The sequence below is a fragment of the Mugil cephalus genome, chromosome 1 (assembly GCF_022458985.1).
Source record: "Mugil cephalus isolate CIBA_MC_2020 chromosome 1, CIBA_Mcephalus_1.1, whole genome shotgun sequence".
NCBI lineage: Eukaryota > Metazoa > Chordata > Actinopteri > Mugiliformes > Mugilidae > Mugil > Mugil cephalus.
Genome location: NC_061770.1, coordinates 41,177,267 through 41,198,501, shown reverse-complemented (window position 1 = coordinate 41,198,501; position 21,235 = coordinate 41,177,267). Strand labels below are relative to the sequence as shown.

Sequence of the window (21,235 nt, the reverse complement as noted above, 5' to 3'; positions counted from 1 at the left end):
CTATGTCTGAAAGTAGCTATGTAAACACAGTGGTGTGTTTAGCTGCTTCAGAGATGAACATACATTTAGAAAATTAACTTAAATGTCAATATGGCAGGTTATCTTTAAAGCTTAAAGTGTGCCGGACTCTCCCAACAACTGATTAATGAAGACCAGAGCATAACATATGGTCAGTCACATTAACCTGACAACATCACTTTTTATTTTCTCAGCAAAGTGTGATGGCCTTTATAAAAGGGCCAGCTGAGTTTATTTTGTCACTTGGACCGATTCATTCATCGACTAGCGGCGAACTAAAATAGAACTAGAAAGTGCGAGTGCATTTTTACAAGCGAGATTAGAGTGAGACGATCCATATGCTGTCGCTTCCCCGCTCTACCCAATGCCTTGGTAAAAACAAAAGCTTGTGCTGCCCTTTTTTTTTTTTACTGTTCGGGGCAATTCTGCGAAAGTACATATCAATATAGAGCATTTGTGTTGACTGGATTGAAAAACTACAGCAGATTGCTTTAGATGAATTGTCTTGAACGGATTTCACAGACACCTGAGGTATAAAACAAACAAACAAACAAAAAAAAAATCCTCTGACACCTCTGATCTGTCCGGTGATCGAAGAGCCAGCCCCGCTCTCACCACTGAACTGTCTGCCTGGGAGCTAAGGTGTTATTTTCCAGAAAATAAGAGGAACGGGGACAATCTATTTCTGTGTAACCAGGAGCAGACGAAGGAAAGTTGTCGCCTACAACAAAAAGGATAAAAAAAAAAAAAGAACAGTTATGCAATGAGATGAAAGGTGGCAGTCACGGATAGTACGAAACTGATGACTCCTAAACGCAGAACATCACACTGCTGCGTACGTCAGAATCTAATTTTCCTGTTATTTATGGCATTGTTAATGGCCAACCGCCAATTACCAGCCAAGCAACCTAGAGGCACAACACCACCGCGTAGCACGCAAGGTCCCAATATTGTGATGCGCAAATTAATCTCAGCGAAACCCATTTTAATCCGGAGTTTAGTTCAAGGACACGGCGTAAAAACCCCACCCTACTGTCCTCACACCGCGAGACTTCACACCTGAGCTCCACCGTTCCACTGGAGAAGGCATTCAGGACAATAAAACGTCTGACTTAGAGAACAAAATACCGAACAAACACATTCACATCTGACATTCAGTCATGTTTTGCCGAAGACTTTCACAAGCTCATTCGTCCTCCTGTTTCACTTTCCGTCGCTCACGCATGAACTCACACGCACACGTGCCTGCTGATATCAATTAAATCTCAAAATAACACTTGTGTCTCGAAATACGCGCGTCCCCAAAGTGTCAAAGCTTGATTAAAAAAAAAAAAAGAAAAAAAACGCATGTTTAGATAATTATAGTCTAATAATATTTGTGCCTTCCTAGTTCTATTAACCCGGTAGACCCACGTCACAAACTAAAAGAGGCTGACAACCTCTGCTGAGTGAAGTAATAGCTTTATACCTAAATTTGGAGCATGTTTAATTCATGTGTTGTATAAATGTTGGAAGGGAGGCTGTTGAGAAGCGCCGTCGTGATATTGTTGCACACAACGCAAACGAGAGGAGATGCTGAATCTGCTGCGAGCAACTGGGAGATGAGACATGATGGCAGGGCTTAATCGACTCATCTGTCTTGCTCTATTTTTTTTTTTTCCACCCTCCGTCAAAAGTTGTTTTTCAGCCGACACACACATGCATGCTTCTCTTGGCCAAAGTACCCAGAATCCATTGCAGTTCAAGGTCACCTGCGTGTTCTCTGGCACTCAGCCTGTGCACCGCTCTGTTCTCACTCTTTTCTTGCTACGTGAATCAATGCAACAAAGCAGAAAGAACTGTTTACATGTTTGATCTTAAACTGAGTTTATTTTAGTATTTTGGTCTGTGGGCATCAAATGGTGCTCGTGTCTTTTTCCGAAACATCCTCTGACCTGCCGTTTAAAAAAAAAAAAGACCCTTTACGTACTCTGAATAAATCCCAATTTAATGAAAGCTTTACAATACAACTTCCTCAAAATTTCATTTCCATCTCATGTCACAAAGAAATCTAAATCCGTGCAGATAATCTCTACACCGGTATCAAATTGCACTGCGGAGTCTTTTGCCCTCAAGTGTCATTGAGGGGGTGAATGTTAGGTGAAGTAATGATTTCTGCAGTTCTTCTCAACAGACTGTTTGCGCTGTTGAGAAAGCGGTGAAATACTGCGCTGAGTGATTGTGAACGAAGAACTTCCACTTAGAGCAAATAATGTGGAGAAAGGCACAAAGACACATGCATCAATCCTGAGGCCATTTACTGTGTGTGGTTTATGCATTAATTTAAATACAGTGGGGAATCTTTAACTGGGAAGAAAAGAAGAAGAAAAAAAAAAAAAAACAACTCCTCAGATCTTCCAAGGGATTTATTTGTCAAATGAGGACACAATTTGTAGAGCTTAACCCAGAATTACACATTAGACTGTGTTTTGCTAATCCCACAGTGGAATACTGTATGCCAACACAGCAGCATCCAGTAGATCGCGTTAATGTGCAGTGGTCAGTTTAACTGAAAGTTGGTCGTATGTAACGCCCACAGAGTTTCTGTTATTTTAACGTATGGGTGTGTGTATAAGCCAGGACGGCATATGCTTGGGTTAGGGTTAGGGTTAGCTGTTACGTTCTGAGTGACCTAACAATACAACAGATTTTGGGCTTTAAGTGAGAACAAAAACAGATGCATGTAATCAGGAGCATGCCTCCACAAGCTAACTGGTTTCACTTTGGGTTTAACTTGAATGACTATCAAAGCTGGTTGGACTTCATTAGAAAACAAACCGGCTGCATGAAATGACTGAAAGGGAATGAGTGTGTGTCCAAACCTTTAAAGGTACATTTAAAGGTAATTTCAGTTGAAATGCTTAAAAGTCACTACTGCACACCTACTGTAACACTTCACAACAAACTATATTTTCAACTCACCTTGGGCTGTACCTCTACTTCTACCACTTGGTTCTTGTTCATGCAATCTTTGACAAAGCCCTCCACTTGGCTGTTGAACTTCATGAAGATGACGTAGAAGGCGTAGCAGGAGAGCAGCGTGATACTTTCCCACATGGAGATGATGTTATCCAGGAAGAAGATGATTAGCAGGATCAGATCCAGGATATAGAAGGACACGTCGCGGAAGAGCGGCCACCACGTCAAGTTGAGGATCTCCTTGGAGAAGATGGCGCACATCCCGATGACGAAGAGGATGTTGAAGACGGCCGAGCCCACGATGGTCCCGATGCCCACGTTGCTGTGCGAGATGAAGACGCCAATGATGGAGGTGAAGAGCTCTGGGGCTGAGCCACCCGCCGCCATGAAGGTGGCGCCCGCCACGTCATCCGAAATGGCCAGCTTCTCCGTGATGACCGTCAGTGCTGGGACGAAGAACTCGTCGCACACGATGGCTAAGGCAATGAACATGTAGATCATTCCAAACATGTGGAGGACCACTGCTCCTTGGCGCCTTTGGTCAAGGCCAAAAATGTCTGGTGGGTATTCTCCCTTGCTCTCGTTGCCGTCCGCTGTGGATTTCATGGCTATTGGCATGTCAGCCGATACATTGGGGTCCTTCTGGAGTTGGGTGAAAAGTAGGGTCCTGTGGGGTGCCGTCTGGTGGAGGCTCTCCGGGGGGAGGACTGGCTCACTGAGACCCCTTGAGCTCCAGGTCAAGGCACTGAAGGAGACAGCACTTAAGGCCACCAGGCTGACAACGAACCCTACGATCCGCACAGGCCTCAGCTTTTTCCGCAGACACTGACGGCGCAGCTGCTTGCAGCCAGGGCCCAATGTGGGCCTTCTTTCTAGAGAATCCATGCATGGCTGATCTGAACCCATGTCTGTGCAGGTCTTGACGTCCTCACTCACAGTAGGTAGGTAGGAAGAGGGGAGAGAGGGGAGCAGATTTTATCGGAGACTAGGCATGGTGCCGTTTTTCAGTTTCAAATGAGTTGAGTCGATTGTTGGTGCTTTCCAGGGTCTGGTTTGCCAACTGGTGTCTTCATATTAGCCTCTGCTGGACAATTTTGGAAAGAAAAGGAGAATATTTTTCATTGGAAAGTGAGATCACACAAGTGCAAAACAAGTTCATTTATTTTTTATATAAAAAATTTTATATAACAACAAGCTGTGTTACTGTGGTAGACCAGACCATGCAGGAATTGTCATGCACATCCAGATCACATATCCTAAAATGCAAAGTCATAATTTTAAGTAATGTTTTGAAAGCATCCCATGCTCTGTCTGTTGTTCTCTCACACTGAAATAAATGCCAATGAATTCCGGACTTTACGTTAAGTTTGAACATTTACATAGTCCTTTAAGCTCATTCTATGCCCTAAGCAGATTAACGCGATGCAATTAAGTGTATTTCTAAATAAACAGTAATCCACATTTCTAAGTAAATCAATTTAAAGCGCAGCAGACGCGGACAGACAGAAAAACTTATCATGCAGGCAGACGATCTTCACTGACGCCGCTTTGACCAATTCCATTTAGAAACCGTGACAACTTGTGTTCAATAACCTGCTCTTTTTTTTTTTTTTTTTTTTTTTTACCTGGGAAAATATCACGTAATGGGAAGGCCCAAGGTTTACGGACATCACTTGGATGCAGTCAGTGAAAAAAAAGAAATAATAAATAAATAAAAAAAAACGGCATGACGCTGCTGCTCAGGTAAAAACACAGAAAAAACACACGTCCTGTTTGACTTCTTAGTGATGCTGCATATGAGCCGAGCGTCTGAGACGCCAGCCCCGCTGACAACTCTGTTCCCCGTCTGCCCTTCAATAATGCAAATAATGCATTCGCCCTTTCAGCTGTATGTCGCCACACAACAAACAGCTAACCATCGTCACCCCCCCTCCTCCGAGCAAAAACAACCCAACATTAGTTTCCCCCTGGCGAGGCGCATGACGCGTGGAGAGGATGCAGACCGTGTCATGCCTTACCTTTGACAGAGGCGAGGAGACAGCCGCACGGCACAGCAGCGGGTTGAAATTAGGAAATCCTCTCCGGTGCCCTCTTGCTCTCATTGAGCAAAAAATGTGACCGGTCTCCGCTCTCCGACGGCAGAGGAGGAGCTTTGGAGAGGGGGGGTAAAAAATGCTCTTCCAAACGCGCTCACCTCTCTCCCTCACGGCGGCAGCATCAGCACCACCAGCACCAACAGCAGCAGCACTAGCAGCCCACCCGTCTCGCATGAAAGAGGGGGAGAAAAAGAAAAAAGAGCACCCCCCCCACCTCCCAGTCAAAAATGCCTCTCTAATGTGGCGGAATACTGTGCGGGGCTGAGCTGACCACGTGAACCGGGTGGTTTATTAATAAAGCCAGGTAAGCGGGCAGACGGCGCATCCCTCCCTTCTCGGTTCCCGAGGTGGGGGCTTTGGTGATGTTTCATTTTGAGGGAGGAGTTGCCGTGGTTACACAGCAAAGGCAGTGCTTCCACAGATTTTTTTTTTTCCCTTTTACCCCCCCCCCCCCCCCCATTTCTGCTGATGGCGGAACAGGTGGATATGCTTCAGCCCAGTCAATGATTTATGGGCACGCCTTGGGTCGTTTCAAGGTTACGTGCAAGTGGAGAATCAATTTCTTCAAGAATAACAGCCTGTGATGAGCAGACAGAGGTGCAGCATCACATGTGCATTTTCGTACGTGTGCTTGTTCGATTACAGAGCACCTTCAGACATTTAGGGAGATGTGCAAATTGAGGTTTTCACCAAGACACCTTTAGTCACATGGAAAAACCAAGGTGCTTGTCTAAAAGTACCAAAATCCACCAGCAATCAGATGGTTTACAAAGTTCAGCTAAGTAGGTCGACCCAAAGGTTCTTTGTGGGAGCGTGTTCTTGCTCAGATGCATCATTTGTGCAACTCAGATTTATGAACACACATGATATGATGTGTTAATTTGTGCACTTTAACAAATGGTGCCAATAGACAGATGTTTCTACACAAAGTGTCCAGCACATTCAACACCAGAAACCTTACAATGAATTCTGCAAATTTAGTTTTAGTGCATGATTGACGGGGATCGGTACAACATGTGCTGCTGTTGATTGTCAGAACTGCAAATACTGGATGTAAGGTAAGCATAAAGAATAACAAGCTGTTACAATGACTGACCGAAAGAACAAAAACGCTGAATACTTGACCAGTGATAAATGTTCTGTGCTGCAAGCCTCACCCCAACTGGTCAAACTTCCTGAGTATTAATCGCAGAGTGACTAATTTAGGCCCTGGTCCCTGAGGTGTTGTAACTTATGATATACAGTCTTTTGCTTCATATTTACAGCACATACTTGATGGTATTAATCTTCTTGTCCGTCCAACTGTCTGCAGTCTTTTTTTCTAAATTTAAAATGACAAGGGTTGATTGATTGATGGGTTTGTGGCCAAAGGTGCAAGGAGATAAACTCTCATCACTTCTTCTCTTGCAGTGATCATTCGGAAAGTCTCAAGTTAATAACTTTGTGTGATATTTGAGCTTTGGGTAATTCAAAAGTGCAAGTCAGCACAGTCTGATAAAATTGAGAACGTCGGCCTCTGTGCAGCACATGGTGACAGCACTGGTGGAGAATGATAAAGAAGCTGCTGACTTCTGCCACAAAGGAATATGTGCACTCCGCTGGATTAAGTGTGTAAATGTTGGAGGAGAATGGCTATGTTAAAAAAAAAAAGTAGTGTTAGCTTGCATAAAATAGTTCCTTCTATTTAAGGTCACAAACTTGTAAACCTTTAAAACAAACAAAAATGTATTTATTTACTATACAATTGGGAGAACAAACGTTAAAGGTCACGCGTGCCTTACGTGGCAGTTTGCTTCATTTTGAATATGTCAACCCGAGTCTTCATCTGACATAACCATCATCCCTACAGTCCCCCAAGGCTGCCCTCCACCCCGACCACTTAGCATTAGCTAACAGGCCAAGCCCTGTCGGACAGACACAGACGTGCATCCTTACACAGTGTGACAAAGCCTGTGTGACACTAATGGCCTTGTGCTGTATAATAAATCATGATTCACTGACCTCATTGATTGCCCTCTCTCCTCTCCTCTACAGTGTCGCTGCTTCTTGTTACCTAACAGGAAACACAGAGGCCAGAAGCATTCACTTGAGTTGCGTCACATTATCAATAATCTGATGGTTGGTGGTGACTGTCTACTCTGGGTTATATTCGTACAGGGTCTTATCGTTGAATTACCTGAGCTTCTCTTACGTGGGCACATTGTTAAAGCAAAAGTTCAGCAGGACGGACCTGCAGGTGAAATTTTGCTGCTTTCTCAGAAAAAGAATCCCTCATGTGCTTCGTGAGTTGGATTTGATTGATTCATTACACGCACAAAGCACTGGTTTTCATACTGCTGCCACTTATCTTACTCACCAGTCAGGCTCGCAATTCCCCACAAGAACAAGTGGCTGCCTGCTCTGTCACGCGGATTAAAATGTTGATTCGTGAATGAACACGTAACTAAGCTACATCATCGATCAGATGGTTGGGGATAATAAGACTGGACCGCGGGGCAGCTTTTTTGTCACTGGACCATCTGTCAATTTTGGGAATTAAAGTGAGATTTCCACTGATTGTAGAAATGAAGCTCAGTTTATTTGTTCATGAACTCATAATACGTCACCCGGGGAAAAGAGTTTTTAGTAGAATGTTTTCTGTATCTAAATATTTGATAATGGCACAACAGGATTTTTACATTTTACATGGCTAAAGACAAAGACATATTGGACAGATACACTGCCTGGGTGAAAAATAAAGTAGCCACCTGGATTTAACTAATCGAATAAGTGCGAGCCTCCTATTGGATCATTGCTACATGTGATTATCTTTCATCTGGCAACAAGTTATTTAATCCCAACTGATGCAATGAGTAGCTCCTCATTTTTTAAACAACCATGTTGAAAGACTCATCCCATGGTTGTGGGAAAAGATGTGAGAAAGTAAGAGCATTTCCACATGTACAATGTGAAGGGAAGTCAAGGGTTTGAGACTGAACAGCTGCTTAGCTTTCTCACTAATCAGTGAGGCTAACCGGGAAAAAAAAAGGCTTCACTTTGTTAGTGAGCATAAAGATTGGACTCTGGAGCAATGGAAGAAGGTCGTGTGGTCTGATGAGTCCAGATTTACCCTGTCCCAGAGTGATGGGGCATCAGGGTAAGAAGTTTCTACTGTACCAGCCTGTGGGGGCAGTGCTATGATCTGGGGTTGCTGCAGTTGCTCAGGTCTAAGTTCAGCAACATTATGTCAAAAGCATGAGGTCAGCTGACTTCCTGAATATACTTAATGACCAGGTTATTACATCAATGGATGGAATAAAGGTTGCACTTGAACATACCGCAGACACATAAACCAACGGCCATCTAAGATGTGCAATGAGTCTATGATCCGTACCAAAATGGACAAATTTATAGTTTTTTTAATTCGAAATGTTTTTTTGTGATTTTCACTTATTGGATTGATCTGAAGAGATAAAAATTAATTATTACATTTACTCACTTCCATTTTTTTCCTCATGCATATGCTTTCTGAGCAGGCAGACATCCAGAGTGAACTCTCTTACTGATGTGCTCCAATGCTGATTCGACATGCTTGACTGGCTGAAATCTGACTGGAGTCAACAATGTGGAACACATTGCAAAAGATACGGCTGCATGCACTCACTGACAGCTAACCCTAATTATCCTAAATTCCTCCTTTGAACTCAAATGAATCTAACAGTTTGAACAGAACATTGAATATTGATTCTTATTTATAGCCCTTATGTGCAATTATGCGAAACGTCTGGAGTGGTACGTTTTGCCGTACGATCACATACATCTCTTCGGTACACGTCATAATTATCAAATCTGAAATCATTCAAATTAGATTTGTCAATATTTCTGCCCGTCAAATGACATCCCATCCAAGCCGTCAGCTCTTTTTCCAAACAATGGCTCCACAGTGCACACGCAAGCCTCTCCTCTACGCCACATCAGCGACCACTCCCGATCTGGCTGCACTTCCAGCATAAAAGTGATGACTGGCCACGGTCTCGTGGGTTGCGGTGGACAGGAAGGGTTTTTGGAGGGGTGATGCTGGGCAGTTGTTTTGATTTGTCCGAAATCTGTGCTGTGACAAACACAACAGAAATTTCCATGCTGGCCCTGCCCCCCGCCCGCCTCAGCCTAACTTTGGCCCGGCAGCTAAATCCAAGCTTTTGTGTCCCACATAGTTGTATAGATTTGTCAGCAGTGGGGTAGGGGTGGTGGTGGTGGTGGTGGGGGTGGTGCGCAGGGCGATGATAACCGAGCAGGTTTTTACGGTAAAGAGGGAAGTACAATTGAGTGACATAAGGTAGTAAATTAGCCAATCGTTGTTCATTAAAAACTCATACCCAAAGCTTTTTGGTGAGATCAGTGAAATCGGAGAATTCCGAGATAAGAGACCTGCTCCGGATTACAACCTGAAAGCCTCATATTAAATACCCCTCCGCCACCGCCACAAGTCTGTATAAAGAGGCTTGGATGGACCACCTGTCCCTTCAGAAAATGTGGTCAGCTAAACAAAATGGGCAGAGGCACCAATGTGATGCACAGACAGTAAACAGCGAATCAATGAGACTCTCAAAATGCCTGAGTAAATGTATTCCAAAAGACAAATGGCCAGCCTCTGCATTATTACACAATAGCGAGACTGCTCAAAGATATAAAGTGGGGGAGACCATTTTAGCTGAAAATGAGGGCTGGACTGGAATATTCATTTTAGCAGTACTAGTAGTGCTAAAGAGATTAAGCAATTGATAATCCACAGGCAGGTCTGATCACTAAGTGCTCCGGCTGATTAGATACAAGCACATATTGGGAGAGTAAGACCCTGCTTTCACTGAAGTATCTTTGGACGAAATGACTTTGAAATACGTCATAAGCCTGAACACCCCCCTCTGAACTCTGGTGAAGATTTATTTTCATTTATTATCTGTTTCCATAGGCTATTTCAATAATTGAACTATGGTACTTTCTTTAATTTTTTTTTCCAATAACCTACAGTATATCACAACGACACAATGATTTTAGTTTCAAATGATTTTCTCTCCTGTTCTAGGAACAAATAAGTTTACTATGGATTTTTGTATTTTTCCTGCATATACCTATAATATTGTCCTTTTCACTTTAGGCCAGCAACCAGTCGAGCAGCTCTGGGAGGCTGCACTGCCCAAGAGGCTAGGCTATATGCTAACACTAGCATGCTAACAGAAGGTGGGAAGCTAAAACGCTGATGTTTGAGTTTGTGTATTAGATTTATGCTACCATGTCAGGTGTACACAGAGCCTACCTGGCACAGCGCGCCACACTAGCCGAGACCTGTCAATCTAAGCTTCCCGTACACACTAGGCCCCGCCCCCATCGCTGCTGAGCCAATCACAAGGCCGCATATTACACATCGACTCCGTCACGTTCCCTGCAATTGGCCGAGAGTCTATTCAGTCCCCAGGTTAGCAGAAGAGAAGCTAACAGTGCAGCTAGCTCCCATTAGCCAGCTACCAAGGCCAAAATGAATTGCTTTGTTTCATTTTCTTTTTATTTCATCTGTCTATCTATAATTATATGTATGTTTATGTCAGGCTTATGTTTACGGCAGATGCACGTTTGAAATAAAAAATGAATATTTGAACCTGTGTATTATTCGTTAGACATGGCTTGTCAGGCATTTTTCTTTCTGAAATCTACTGAAGAGGATACATGAGAGCATAGGTGTTGTGTAGGAGGCAGAAGGAATTTACTGTGCCACTGAGAGACCTGGCCAAGGAACTGTCGGGGTCTGCCTCACCGAAACATAATTATGGTCGACGCTTCCAGCAGTTTCAGTTCGAACCAAGACTGTGGACTGATGTTTGTCATACATATCAACATCCCGCCTTGTTAAAACGTCATTATGTAGCTTCAAATGAATAGAACCTGTACGTTTGATTCTCGACATGGCACGATTTATGTGTTTTTAATAATAACTCCAAATGGAGATTAGATACAATATTTCATATGTCGCAGCCTTTTGGAACTGCTTAAAAAGCATTTAATCCTAATAGTTGGAACATTTAAAAAGGAGAAACCATATCCCTCCATCAGCTGTCAGGGCTCTCAATACAGCTTCAGTCTGTTGGAAAGAGAATGTGAAAAGAAAAGCTGGAGAGTTTGCGCAGAGGGTATATAACGATGCTCAATTTCACGCCAACACATTCCTCCATGCGCCTTTTATAATCATATCTTCAATGCCATTACGATGAAAGATCAGAAGAGGGAACAGGACGCCTCACGTCAACATTTTATGTTTGATGACTGCACGCGGCTGAGCTTCATTGTGTATTAAAGCAGAGCACATTACCTTGAATAGATTTCTGCGCTGGGGTCGCGAGGTTAACTGAAGCACAGATCCAATCAGTCTTTGCCTTTTTTGACCTTACAGCGTTTAACCGTTTCAGGGCGATGCTGGGGAAGGACAAACAGGACAAAAAAATAAAGTCACACTGATTCGCTCTCCCCGTCAATCATCCCACTAAAAGCAGGAATACAGCATGTGCAGAGTGTCCGCGTGACCTCTGACGGCTGAGTGTGGCTTTTAATATCTGATGGCTTTGCATCTCCACATCTGATCATTGCTGCAAAGCAACGTCGGCAGCGTTGCGTTAAGGTTTCAAGCAAACAGTCTGACGCTGCAGCATATTTCCTTTGTTTGTTATCTGTCATTGAGAAGTCTGATTTGAAGGGGCACTGATACCGGATGTGCGCTGCATTATAAGGTTAATCCTTATGTCAACAGTCCCACAGATGGGCTGACCCGCTGGGCTGCGAGGATGAGTTTTTCGCGGGGAGGAGGGAAGTTGAAAATCACGGCTGCCCGTCTGGTTACGACAAGTATGATGGAGGAGCGAGCGAGCTCAGGCAGTAAACCAGACAACTGGGAGAAAAAAAAAAAAAAAAAAAAAGTCAAAAAATGTTTCATGCTATGATGTCATTAGGAAGGCGAAAGCAGAGCTGTAATCCTATTTTAATCGCGGTGGATTTATTAAACAGGAGCAGCAGGTTTAAATCTCAGCAGATTACACAGAAGGCCCAAGGAGATGTGGGGGCTGGGGTGAGTGGGAGGGGATGTAGGGGGGGATCGGAGAGGCTTGCATAATCAAGTGCACTTAAGGTGATGTGGTTCGCGGTAGTCAGGGCTGGTTGACAAAGACGCAGCATAGGTGTAAATATGAGAACTAGTTCATCGTGGATTTATTTATATTTAGCTGGATTATTGTCTAAATGTAAATGGAGATTCTGGCCTTTAATAGTTCTGCCTGGTAATACAATTAAGCCCTAAGCCTGCAGATGTTACCAATTATTTGGAAGTGCCCCTTGGAGCTGGTACAAATTGTCTTGGCAACCTTTTTTTTTTTTTTTTTTTTTTTTTAGAAGACCTTGATTCTCAAGAAGAATGGGTTAATCCCAGGTCACGCCACATCTGGACTTGGTCTAATCAGTCCCGTAACAGATCATGAGCATGTTTCAACTTTCGGTAGTCAGCCACAGGAAAACATTTTCAGTCATAAAACACAGGCATGGGGTTTTCAAAAAAAATTACAAAATGTAGTCATTTATATGTGCAAATCAGCAGAAAAGACAGTTAAACAACACCACAAAACTAATTAATTAGTTGTAAAACCTATTAGTTTCATCACAGATATCTATGTGCATATATACATTCCAGCTGTTCTCCTCATTCAACAAAGACAACGCAAAATTGAACTTGTCTCTCAGTAATGGTTAAGCATTAAACTAGACAGCTGCCCTTAAAAGGACGTATAGTAGCATAGTAGCATAATACGCCGACACACGGTGCAGAGCCTTGTGTTGTCACTGAACTTTACCTACTTAACAAATGCTTCATTTAAAAGAGCGCCAAGCTTGCCATCTGTCGGCTGCGCCTGGCAAATGTCTGTTTGTGACACAGACCCTCTTAATAGCGAGCCATTTTGAGCCTCTTTATTTGGAGTGGAAAACGCTTTCTCTGAATTATACAAGATATTTAATAATAACCCTGTGCATTGATCCCTTATGCACCATAATGCTTACCTATGCTAAACTTGCGACCGCCTTTCAGAGGGTTTTGCATAGATCTACAATTACACGGTCAATACGTAAAAGCGGTCCCTTAGACAGACAGACAGACTCCCTTATTCCTTTTGTGCGCATATGTGTACACACAGCAGCAAGATTGGGTAAAACAAAAGAAACCTGGGATGTTAGTGGAATTATGTTTGCGTGCAACTGTGTCATGCAATTTGACATTTGGATCCTTGTCTCAGTAGTAAATAACAGCCTTTAAAGCCATGGTGGCACCACATAACCCCTCTGCTGCCACCTACAGGACAAGCAGTGTACTGCCTCCACATGCCAAATAAAAGTGAATTTGTCCGTTAAGGAGAAAACACAGGTGTGTCATTCCAGATGAGACAAGCCAAAAGATCTCATGTAAAAGAAAGGTTTGTTGTTACTTTCCTGCAGAAATGTGCAGCTCTTTCATGAGTTCTTGTGAAATGATTTGTGTAGATGTTTAGATATCTTATTTACACAAGTTACCGGTCTTTGCGTGTATGTTGGACCGGTCTGTTTTCCCCAGTACTTGAGGTAGCACAAAGCTGGCACAAGTACAAAGAAACATGAAGATCATCAGGCTGTCAGTCAGGATGAGGGGAGCTGAATGCATCGTTACTTCTGAATAAGTTGAATAGTCTTCCGTCTCATAGATGCCGTTGAAGATTCCTCTTGGACAAAATACTGAGGAAACTGAAACTGTGTCAGGTATAACTGAAATCCCCCCCCTCCCTTACTGCAGCAAGTTGCTGGAGATTTTCCACCAGTCTGTTGCTGCAAGCACCTTGTACTTTGCTGTGCTCTGCTCCGAGCAGCACCAGCAAAAAAGATCTTAAAGGCTGTGCATGTGACCGCCAGAGAGTTGGATACAATTGTCACAGTGAAGGACAGGAGGACACTGGACAAACCATCACACTGCAGAGGGGCAGACGTCCTGCCCCACATCATGAAGATGCTGGAGAGACTCAGCTTGGAGCAGCTCCGGCTCATGATCAAACCACATTTAGACCCCTACAGTTAAACCCATTAGTCCCAACTTGGAGTCGAGGATGCCATCATCTTCCTACTCAATCGCATCTACACCCACCTGGACAAGACGGCGAGCACTGCGAGAGTCATGTTTCTTGACTTCTCTGGTTGACAACCTGACTGGCAGGCGAGGTCAGTGACACTGGGGTCCCACGACGTGACAAAGACAAAGGAACGGGCGGTGGACCTGATGGGGGGGACCGAGGTGCTGGTGACCCCTGTTTCCATCCAGGGAGTGTCAGTGCAGATGTCATTGTGGACTACAAGTATCTGATTAGATTCTTTATTGTCATTGCACGGTAGCATATAACAATATACATTGCACAACGAAATTGAGGTACAGCTCTCCCGTCAGTGCAAAAGATAAATATTCAATAAATAACTAAACTAGACAAGGCATGTACAACAAACAAACTAACTAAAAAGGACACTATATACAAATTAGAATGTAAAGAGGACTGTATAATACTGCACATCTGTAGGTTCACACTGATAAGCTGGAAAGTAATTCTGATGTCTTACGTTTATCTTATCTTTCTTTTTAAATCGTGGTTCTCAAGAGTGTTTTTAATGCGCAGCTAAGCTACTGTGACCAAGCAATTTCGCTTGTGGAAGATTAAAGTCTGTCTAAGTCCATCTTTTATTATTATTATTTATCAAAAGAACAATGGGAGGCATGTTTCTATACAGGTACAATAAACTCTTTTCTGCTGTTACCTCAGAAATCGTGTAGTAGAGATGAAACGCCACCAGGGGGAGGACGGAGACGAGCTGCAGCCTTGAAATTGCCGGCATGGAGGCAGTTTAACCTTTAGCATCCGCCGAGCTCCTTCCTCTTCCGGTTACGGCGACAGCGGGTATGGCGGCCCCTGCTTTCCTCTGAAACATTATCATTTTAAAATCGACTGTAATCCTACATTACAGAACCAAATAATGTCATTTTTTAAGATTAGATATCATTCACAATGACTGTTCGTGTTGAGCTGCGTGACAATTTTGTTATTCGGCGTTTTCTACGTTATATTTTTTAAAAATGTGTCTCCAGTGTCATGAAAAGGCCGCTATCTAAACGCCGAACCAAACATGGTGGACTAGGTTAGGTTAGGATAGGTTTTTAAATTAACGTTTTAATATGAAGTTGAGCTCCAGATAGGACCACTTTAACAAATATTTGACTAACGTTTTGCTGTGGACTTCATAAACGTCTCAGGCTGTTGTGCTAGCAGAGTTAGCATGCTAGCATCATTGAGGTCTTAACCGAGCTCCTCTGTTTTCAGCTTCAAGATGCAGCGCCTGACTTACCGCCGTAGGTTGTCCTACAACACCGCCTCCAACAAAACCAGACTGTAAGCGAGATCTGCAATATCCGTTTTTTTTAAAAAAGCTAGTCCGCACCCCCCTCATTTCATACATCGTGACCTGTTATAAACTGATGTGTGCTGATCATCTCGGTCCCCTCGTGCAGGTCCCGCACTCCTGGTAACCGCATCGTGTACCTGTACACCAAGAAGGTTGGCAAAGCCCCCAAGTCATCATGCGGCATCAGCACAGGAAGACTGCGTGGAGTAAGTACATCTCTTTCCAGCTTGGTGGAGGTGTTGGGGGTCAGTCGCATGTGATGGGATGAAGTGTGGAAGGAACTGGTCTCCTTAAATAGTGGAGTCTGTGGGATTGATGTGTGGTTACAAGGTTCGAGGAGAAGGCAGCTAAACAATTAGCTTTTCAATTAATGATGAAAATCAGCTGTTAGCTGTAAAAAAAAAAGATGGCTATCCTGCATTAGCCTGCAGCCATGCCTTGCTTCAGTCGCGGCAACAACTTACCTCCTGTCATTTGTTTCTAGCTACTGGGTGGTTTTCCCCCATGAGCGTAATGGTGTCAAAACTGATCCAAATATCAAACTAAAGATTGAGATTTAGTTTCATGTGCAGGAGCATTTACCAGACATCCAGTTCTGTTGCTTCTTCTTCCTAAAAACTGTCAGTAACCATTCAAGATTATTTCCTGCCAATTTTTCTAACTTGGGTTTTGTTGTAGTGCTAGTCTTAGCTTGAGCGTCTCATCACCGCTAACGTTATGGATATATGTCTAAACTTACACACAGGACAGTGTTGCTTCATCACACTTACTACCTGGTCTTGTGAGAAACGTCCACCGTACCAGGTTTTCATTGGAAAGCTTCAGTGGCTGGACGTGTTCCCAATTGGACATTTTGAATGATATAAGTGGAATAAAGTGTTTATTACTTACAACCATTAATCATTTCATTCATTGTTTAATTTATTATTCTTGTGCAGTACAAAAGAACGAAGTAAAAACACTTAAAAGAGAGCAGTGTAATAATTAACATTAACAATTGTCAGTTAAAACTAAGACAGTATAAAAACTCAAATGATAAATACTAAGTACCATAAATCTAGAAATATAAGTGCATGATGGGGACAGACGGGTAGGGATTATTAAGATGTCTCTTAGTCAGTAAGTCCGTGTCTTAATGCTCCTGAATGCTACAATTCTATCATACACACAGCTGAATGTGTTTTAGGGCCTTGACTCGCTGGCTGTCAGTACAGGCGTAGTCGTTAGCCTGATTGTGAGTGATGTTCCCTTTTCTCCTATGTGCCATCTTCTATGTTAGGCTTAGCTGTGGGGTGAAAGTTAGACTCCTTGTCCTAAATTGTTAAGTAGTCTGAAGGTAGAAGTGCAGACTTTATACTGCTCTGAAATTGAACCTGACATTCAACTGGTAAGCTCTTAGAAGACCTCTGTAATTCAACTGTTGGATCTAGATGCTACTACGTGCAACAGTTGTCAGGCTGATAACTGGGTAACTCAGTGTGGGAAATGTAGAGGCTTAAAGGCAGTTTTATATTAATACAAAAAGCACAGAAGGAACCTCCATAATAGATATTTATTTAATCCCAAACTGTTGCAGCAGCGATGTACAAACATGCAACTAAATTGAACTTTAATAATTTAACATTAATTTTTGCCATTTCTGAAAATGTCTGTCAGTGTGAACTTGGACCTCGTCTAAAATATATAGGTTGTGAATCCAGTTGGAGAGATGGTTTATGTTCACGCTTCTCTTAAATATGGTAAACATGGACATTTGAAGGCAGCAAAGATTGATGAAAATTGATGCCATCTTCAAATGGTATTGATTTTACAGTGTTCATGAATAAATATGACCTAGTCCTGTACACTACTTGCATGTCAGAACACAAAGCAGTATTTGTCCTGTAAAAAGTAAGATACAGTTGTAGTTGCAGCAAATGACAAAGAAATTATCACATAGTTAAGTATTATTATAGTTGCCAAGAAAGTTGCTTGAATCTCAGTTGCGTACAGCTTTTTACTGTTTTGTCATCAAAATCTGGACTATGTATTTGTCGTTCATCGTGCTGCTGGTGCGGTTGTCAATTTCCAAATCGGTATTTGATGTGTGCTCTGGTCTAATCATTCGTGTGTTTGTTTTACAGATCCGCGCCGTTAGACCTCAGGTTCTGATGAGGCTCTCTAAGACCAAGAAGCACGTGAGCAGGGCCTACGGAGGTTCCATGTGCGCCAAGTCTGTGCGTGACAGGTGAGAAGAGTCATTCAGCTAAGCTCCTGAAGGTCTGAATATGCAATATTTTAAATCTAAATTGTCTCTTGCTTTTGTTCTCAGGATCAAGCGTGCTTTCCTCATTGAGGAGCAGAAGATCGTCATCAAGGTGCTCAAGGCACAGGCACAGAGCCAGAAAACTAAATAAAATGTGTATTTGTATTGCCACAATAAAAAAATGACAAACAAATCTATTTACTATTGTGATTTTTTTTTCAGTGTCTTAGTGCATTTGATTAAAAATGGGTATAAATCAGTTGTGACTTATGTTGAAGGCCTTACGTCTGATAATTTTCCGATCCATGGTAGGATTGAAACAATACTTTTCACAGGTTTTACATTATACTAAATGGCTTTATAATGGGTGAAGAAATAAAGCTTTTGGGGACTGTTTTCAGTGAAGTGACAACTTTTACAGAATTAATATTGGTTCTGCTAAGATTACATTTTATTAAAATGCGTAGATCAATTAAGAATCAAAAGTCTTTATTGTCATTATGAGAACATAATGAGATGCCCGACTTAAAAGAAACATTTGGAGAAAGAAAAGAGGAAAATGTAAATGTACATAAAGTGTAGCTTAGGGCAAGTGTCGGCCTGAAATGTGTGATTGTCTTTCTGCAGAGGGCTGATGATCTGATCTATCCTGTGTCATGGTAGAGCACAGGTATCAAACATGTGGCCCGTGGGCCAAAAGCGGCCCGCCAGAGGGTCCAATCTGGCCCGCAGTATGAATTTGTAAAGTGCAAAAATTACATCGAAGACATTAACTGCAAATTTTCCAATAAAAGTCACTACTTTTCCTACGTTTCACACAATTTTAGTAAGAGTTGTGGACATAACACAACATTGAGACATACAGAAATTGCACTTCTTTTTCTAAAGAAACATGTTTGTTCATAAAAGATTTTGTAATAGTGCAGTTCATTAAATGTAAACACTTGCATAATGTACTTCTTTGTGCTAAAACAAAGGGAAACATTTGAAGTTGTCATTATTTGAAGGTCTGCCCCCCTTGAGATCATATTGTTCTGTACGTGGCCCCTGAACTAACAAGAGTTTGACACCCCTGTGTTAGAGAATCGGATGGTACTAGACGTGTTTAGATCAATCCTGAATGCTGAGCATTCCCAGCGCAGGAAGTTACTGTCCCTTTAAGATTACGTCACGCACAAACGATGACGATGATTAGTCTAACTGTGCATATAAAATTAATGTTCAAATAAAATAATTTTGATCAGTTAAGTACTTTTCGCTACAGTCGCCGGATATTATATATTATTAAAACGTTTCCAACAGTTTTACTGTGAAGTAAAAACAAAACAAACATCTACTTCCGGGACACGTCAACAAAGTCCCTGCGCAGACGGATCCCAGCCAGCGGCAGCAGCATCTGTACTGTAGCGACAAGAAAACATTTCCCTACCACCATGGAGACTTTATACAGCATACCGTTTGCAGTGCTGGAGTGTCCGAATATAAAGCTGAAGAAACCGTCGTGGCTGCACATGCCGTCGGCCATGACTGTGTATGCAGTCGTTATCGTGTCCTACTTTCTTATTACAGGAGGTAAGTGGAGCAGCTAAGCTAGTCGGCTAGCCAGTTAATGCTCAATGAATGCTACCATTAAATAATGCCGCTGCACAGTTACGTGTTTGTAATGATAGATATTGCTTTTCTTTCGTTGCATTTGTAAATTATCCTGGCCACTAACAAGTGCGGTGATGACAATAAAGTATAGGGGAGGCTAATTTCAAGCTAAGCTAGCTCCAGAAAGGAACTAAATGAAGGAACTGCTTGTGTCCTGGTCACTTAAAACTAGGTTATTAACTAGCATTAGTTACAGAACATGACAGTTTACAGACGCGTCTTTCGGGTCTAAAGGTTGCAGCAGGATTGCTTTTGAAAGTGAAACCTGTGCTATGATTAATTGATATCTAACTTACTCTGCTCACCTTCTTTGCAGGTATCATCTATGATGTTATTGTTGAACCACCAAGTGTGGGCTCAATGACTGATGAGCATGGACACCAGCGGCCAGTAGCCTTTTTGGCATACAGGTACGGCAGTCATGACATTGGTAGCATCTCTGCAGCCTGAAACCAGATCAAAAGATTCACAAAGCTAATGCCAGACATGTTTGTTTTCCAGAGTAAACGGCCAGTACATCATGGAAGGACTAGCCTCCAGTTTCCTTTTCACAATGGGAGGTCTCGGCTTTATAATCCTGGATCGCTCCAACGCACCGAACATTCCCAAACTCAACCGCTTCCTGTTGCTTTTCATCGGGTTCGTCAGTGTTCTCCTCAGCTTCTTCATGGCCAGAGTGTTCATGCGCATGAAGTTGCCGTAAGTCTGAGCTTTTAAGTTTGTCTCTAAATGAAAACCACCTGGAAAGTATTTGCTATTCAAATCTCTGTCTTACTAAAGGAAACAACCGTATGACGTTTGCTCTGATTTTTTTCTTTCAGTGGATACCTCATGGGCTAAAGACGCAGCAGTATACGACAAACTGGTTTGGATGGAGAGCGACCTCCACGCAGTTAAATTAAAATCATTGATAGAATTGACTCTTCATGTACCCGACAAGTGATAAGGACTCGAAGCACTGACCATTCTCTAGAAATTACATCAGATCACATTGACTCCATCTCTTCAGTGTTTTGTGACTTCCTTTCCCCTCTTTTTTTTCCTCACAAGGTAGTGTCAACTTTAATGCACGGCCTCTACTTCTGGTACTGGTGCACCGTCTTTAACAAATCTGTCACATTTCACAGTATATGAAATGTGCCCCAGACGCTGGAGAAGAAAAGGAAAGGAAATCACTGAACGCTGACAGGATGTAGCCGCTGATTTGGAATCAAGTTTAGCACTGTGTGAATCATTTAGGTGGATATTGTTTCTTTTTTTTTTTTGTATGGACGTCAATGAAAAAGCCTTGAACCCGTCACAGTTGCATTTTTGTACAAGGTTGTGAAAATAAATCTTCCTTTTCACAGTGCAGTTGTCATTATATCGTCGGTATGAGCAACCGCTCAAATAGTATAAGAGGACAAAAAGCTCTGGAGCCCCAGGTATTGCTGTATATCATGAAAGGCAGTTATATGCAGTTTGAAAGCAATTAATTGGCATTTATTGACTTTCTAGCTTTCACCGAGAGCTGAATTATGACAACAATAAATACAGCAGCAATTGCCTGTCTGCAGTGTTAAGCAGATGTAAATCATCGTAAGGTCCAGAAGGTGGTGTCCTTGGTCTCCCAGACAGAAGTACTGTTTACAGTGACGGTGTGACGTTAGCCCTGGACATTACCTGGAGATTCATAAGCTTGGATTTTTTTTTTTTAAACTTAGAAAGTTATTTTAGGTATCGCCTCTTTAGTGGATGGTTGAAATATTTTCATAGAACACATGTTTCACACGACTGGATTTTATCT

General features: G+C 42.5%; 3 protein-coding genes across 12 annotated transcripts in view; 2 read left to right on the top strand and 1 right to left on the bottom strand.

Annotated features, from left to right (window-relative positions):
• LOC125005117 (sodium/potassium/calcium exchanger 2-like) overlaps positions 1-5,372 on the bottom strand; it is a 42,396-nt gene extending 37,024 nt beyond the window's left edge. For 4 of the 10 annotated variants that reach the window (XM_047580179.1, XM_047580190.1, XM_047580163.1 and 1 more), the window contains exons 1-2: positions 4,995-5,372; positions 2,980-4,057 (exon numbers count right to left, since the gene is read on the bottom strand). In XM_047580179.1, coding sequence (XP_047436135.1) covers positions 2,980-3,882 — 903 coding nt within the window. In that variant the 5' untranslated portion in view covers positions 3,883-4,057; positions 4,995-5,372. Of the gene's footprint in view, positions 1-2,979; positions 4,061-4,601; positions 4,935-4,994 lie in introns of those variants that run through there. The other 6 variants (XM_047580127.1, XM_047580172.1, XM_047580210.1 and 3 more) reach the window with 4 other exon arrangements.
• A 9,574-nt stretch (positions 5,373-14,946) lies between these two features.
• On the top strand, positions 14,947-17,989 carry rpl34 (ribosomal protein L34). The gene is made up of 5 exons (XM_047580247.1): positions 14,947-15,049; positions 15,470-15,538; positions 15,658-15,757; positions 17,675-17,778; positions 17,863-17,989. The coding sequence occupies exons 2-5, from the start codon at positions 15,477-15,479 to the stop codon at positions 17,945-17,947; spliced, it is 351 nt and encodes a 116-aa protein (XP_047436203.1). The 5' UTR covers positions 14,947-15,049; positions 15,470-15,476; the 3' UTR covers positions 17,948-17,989.
• Positions 17,990-19,065: 1,076 nt separating this feature from the next.
• On the top strand, positions 19,066-20,798 carry ostc (oligosaccharyltransferase complex subunit). The gene is made up of 4 exons (XM_047580234.1): positions 19,066-19,368; positions 19,766-19,859; positions 19,951-20,148; positions 20,271-20,798. Exons 1-4 carry the CDS (start codon positions 19,230-19,232, stop codon positions 20,287-20,289), a joined length of 450 nt encoding a protein of 149 aa, XP_047436190.1. The 5' UTR covers positions 19,066-19,229; the 3' UTR covers positions 20,290-20,798.
• The last annotated feature ends 437 nt before the right edge of the window (positions 20,799-21,235 follow it).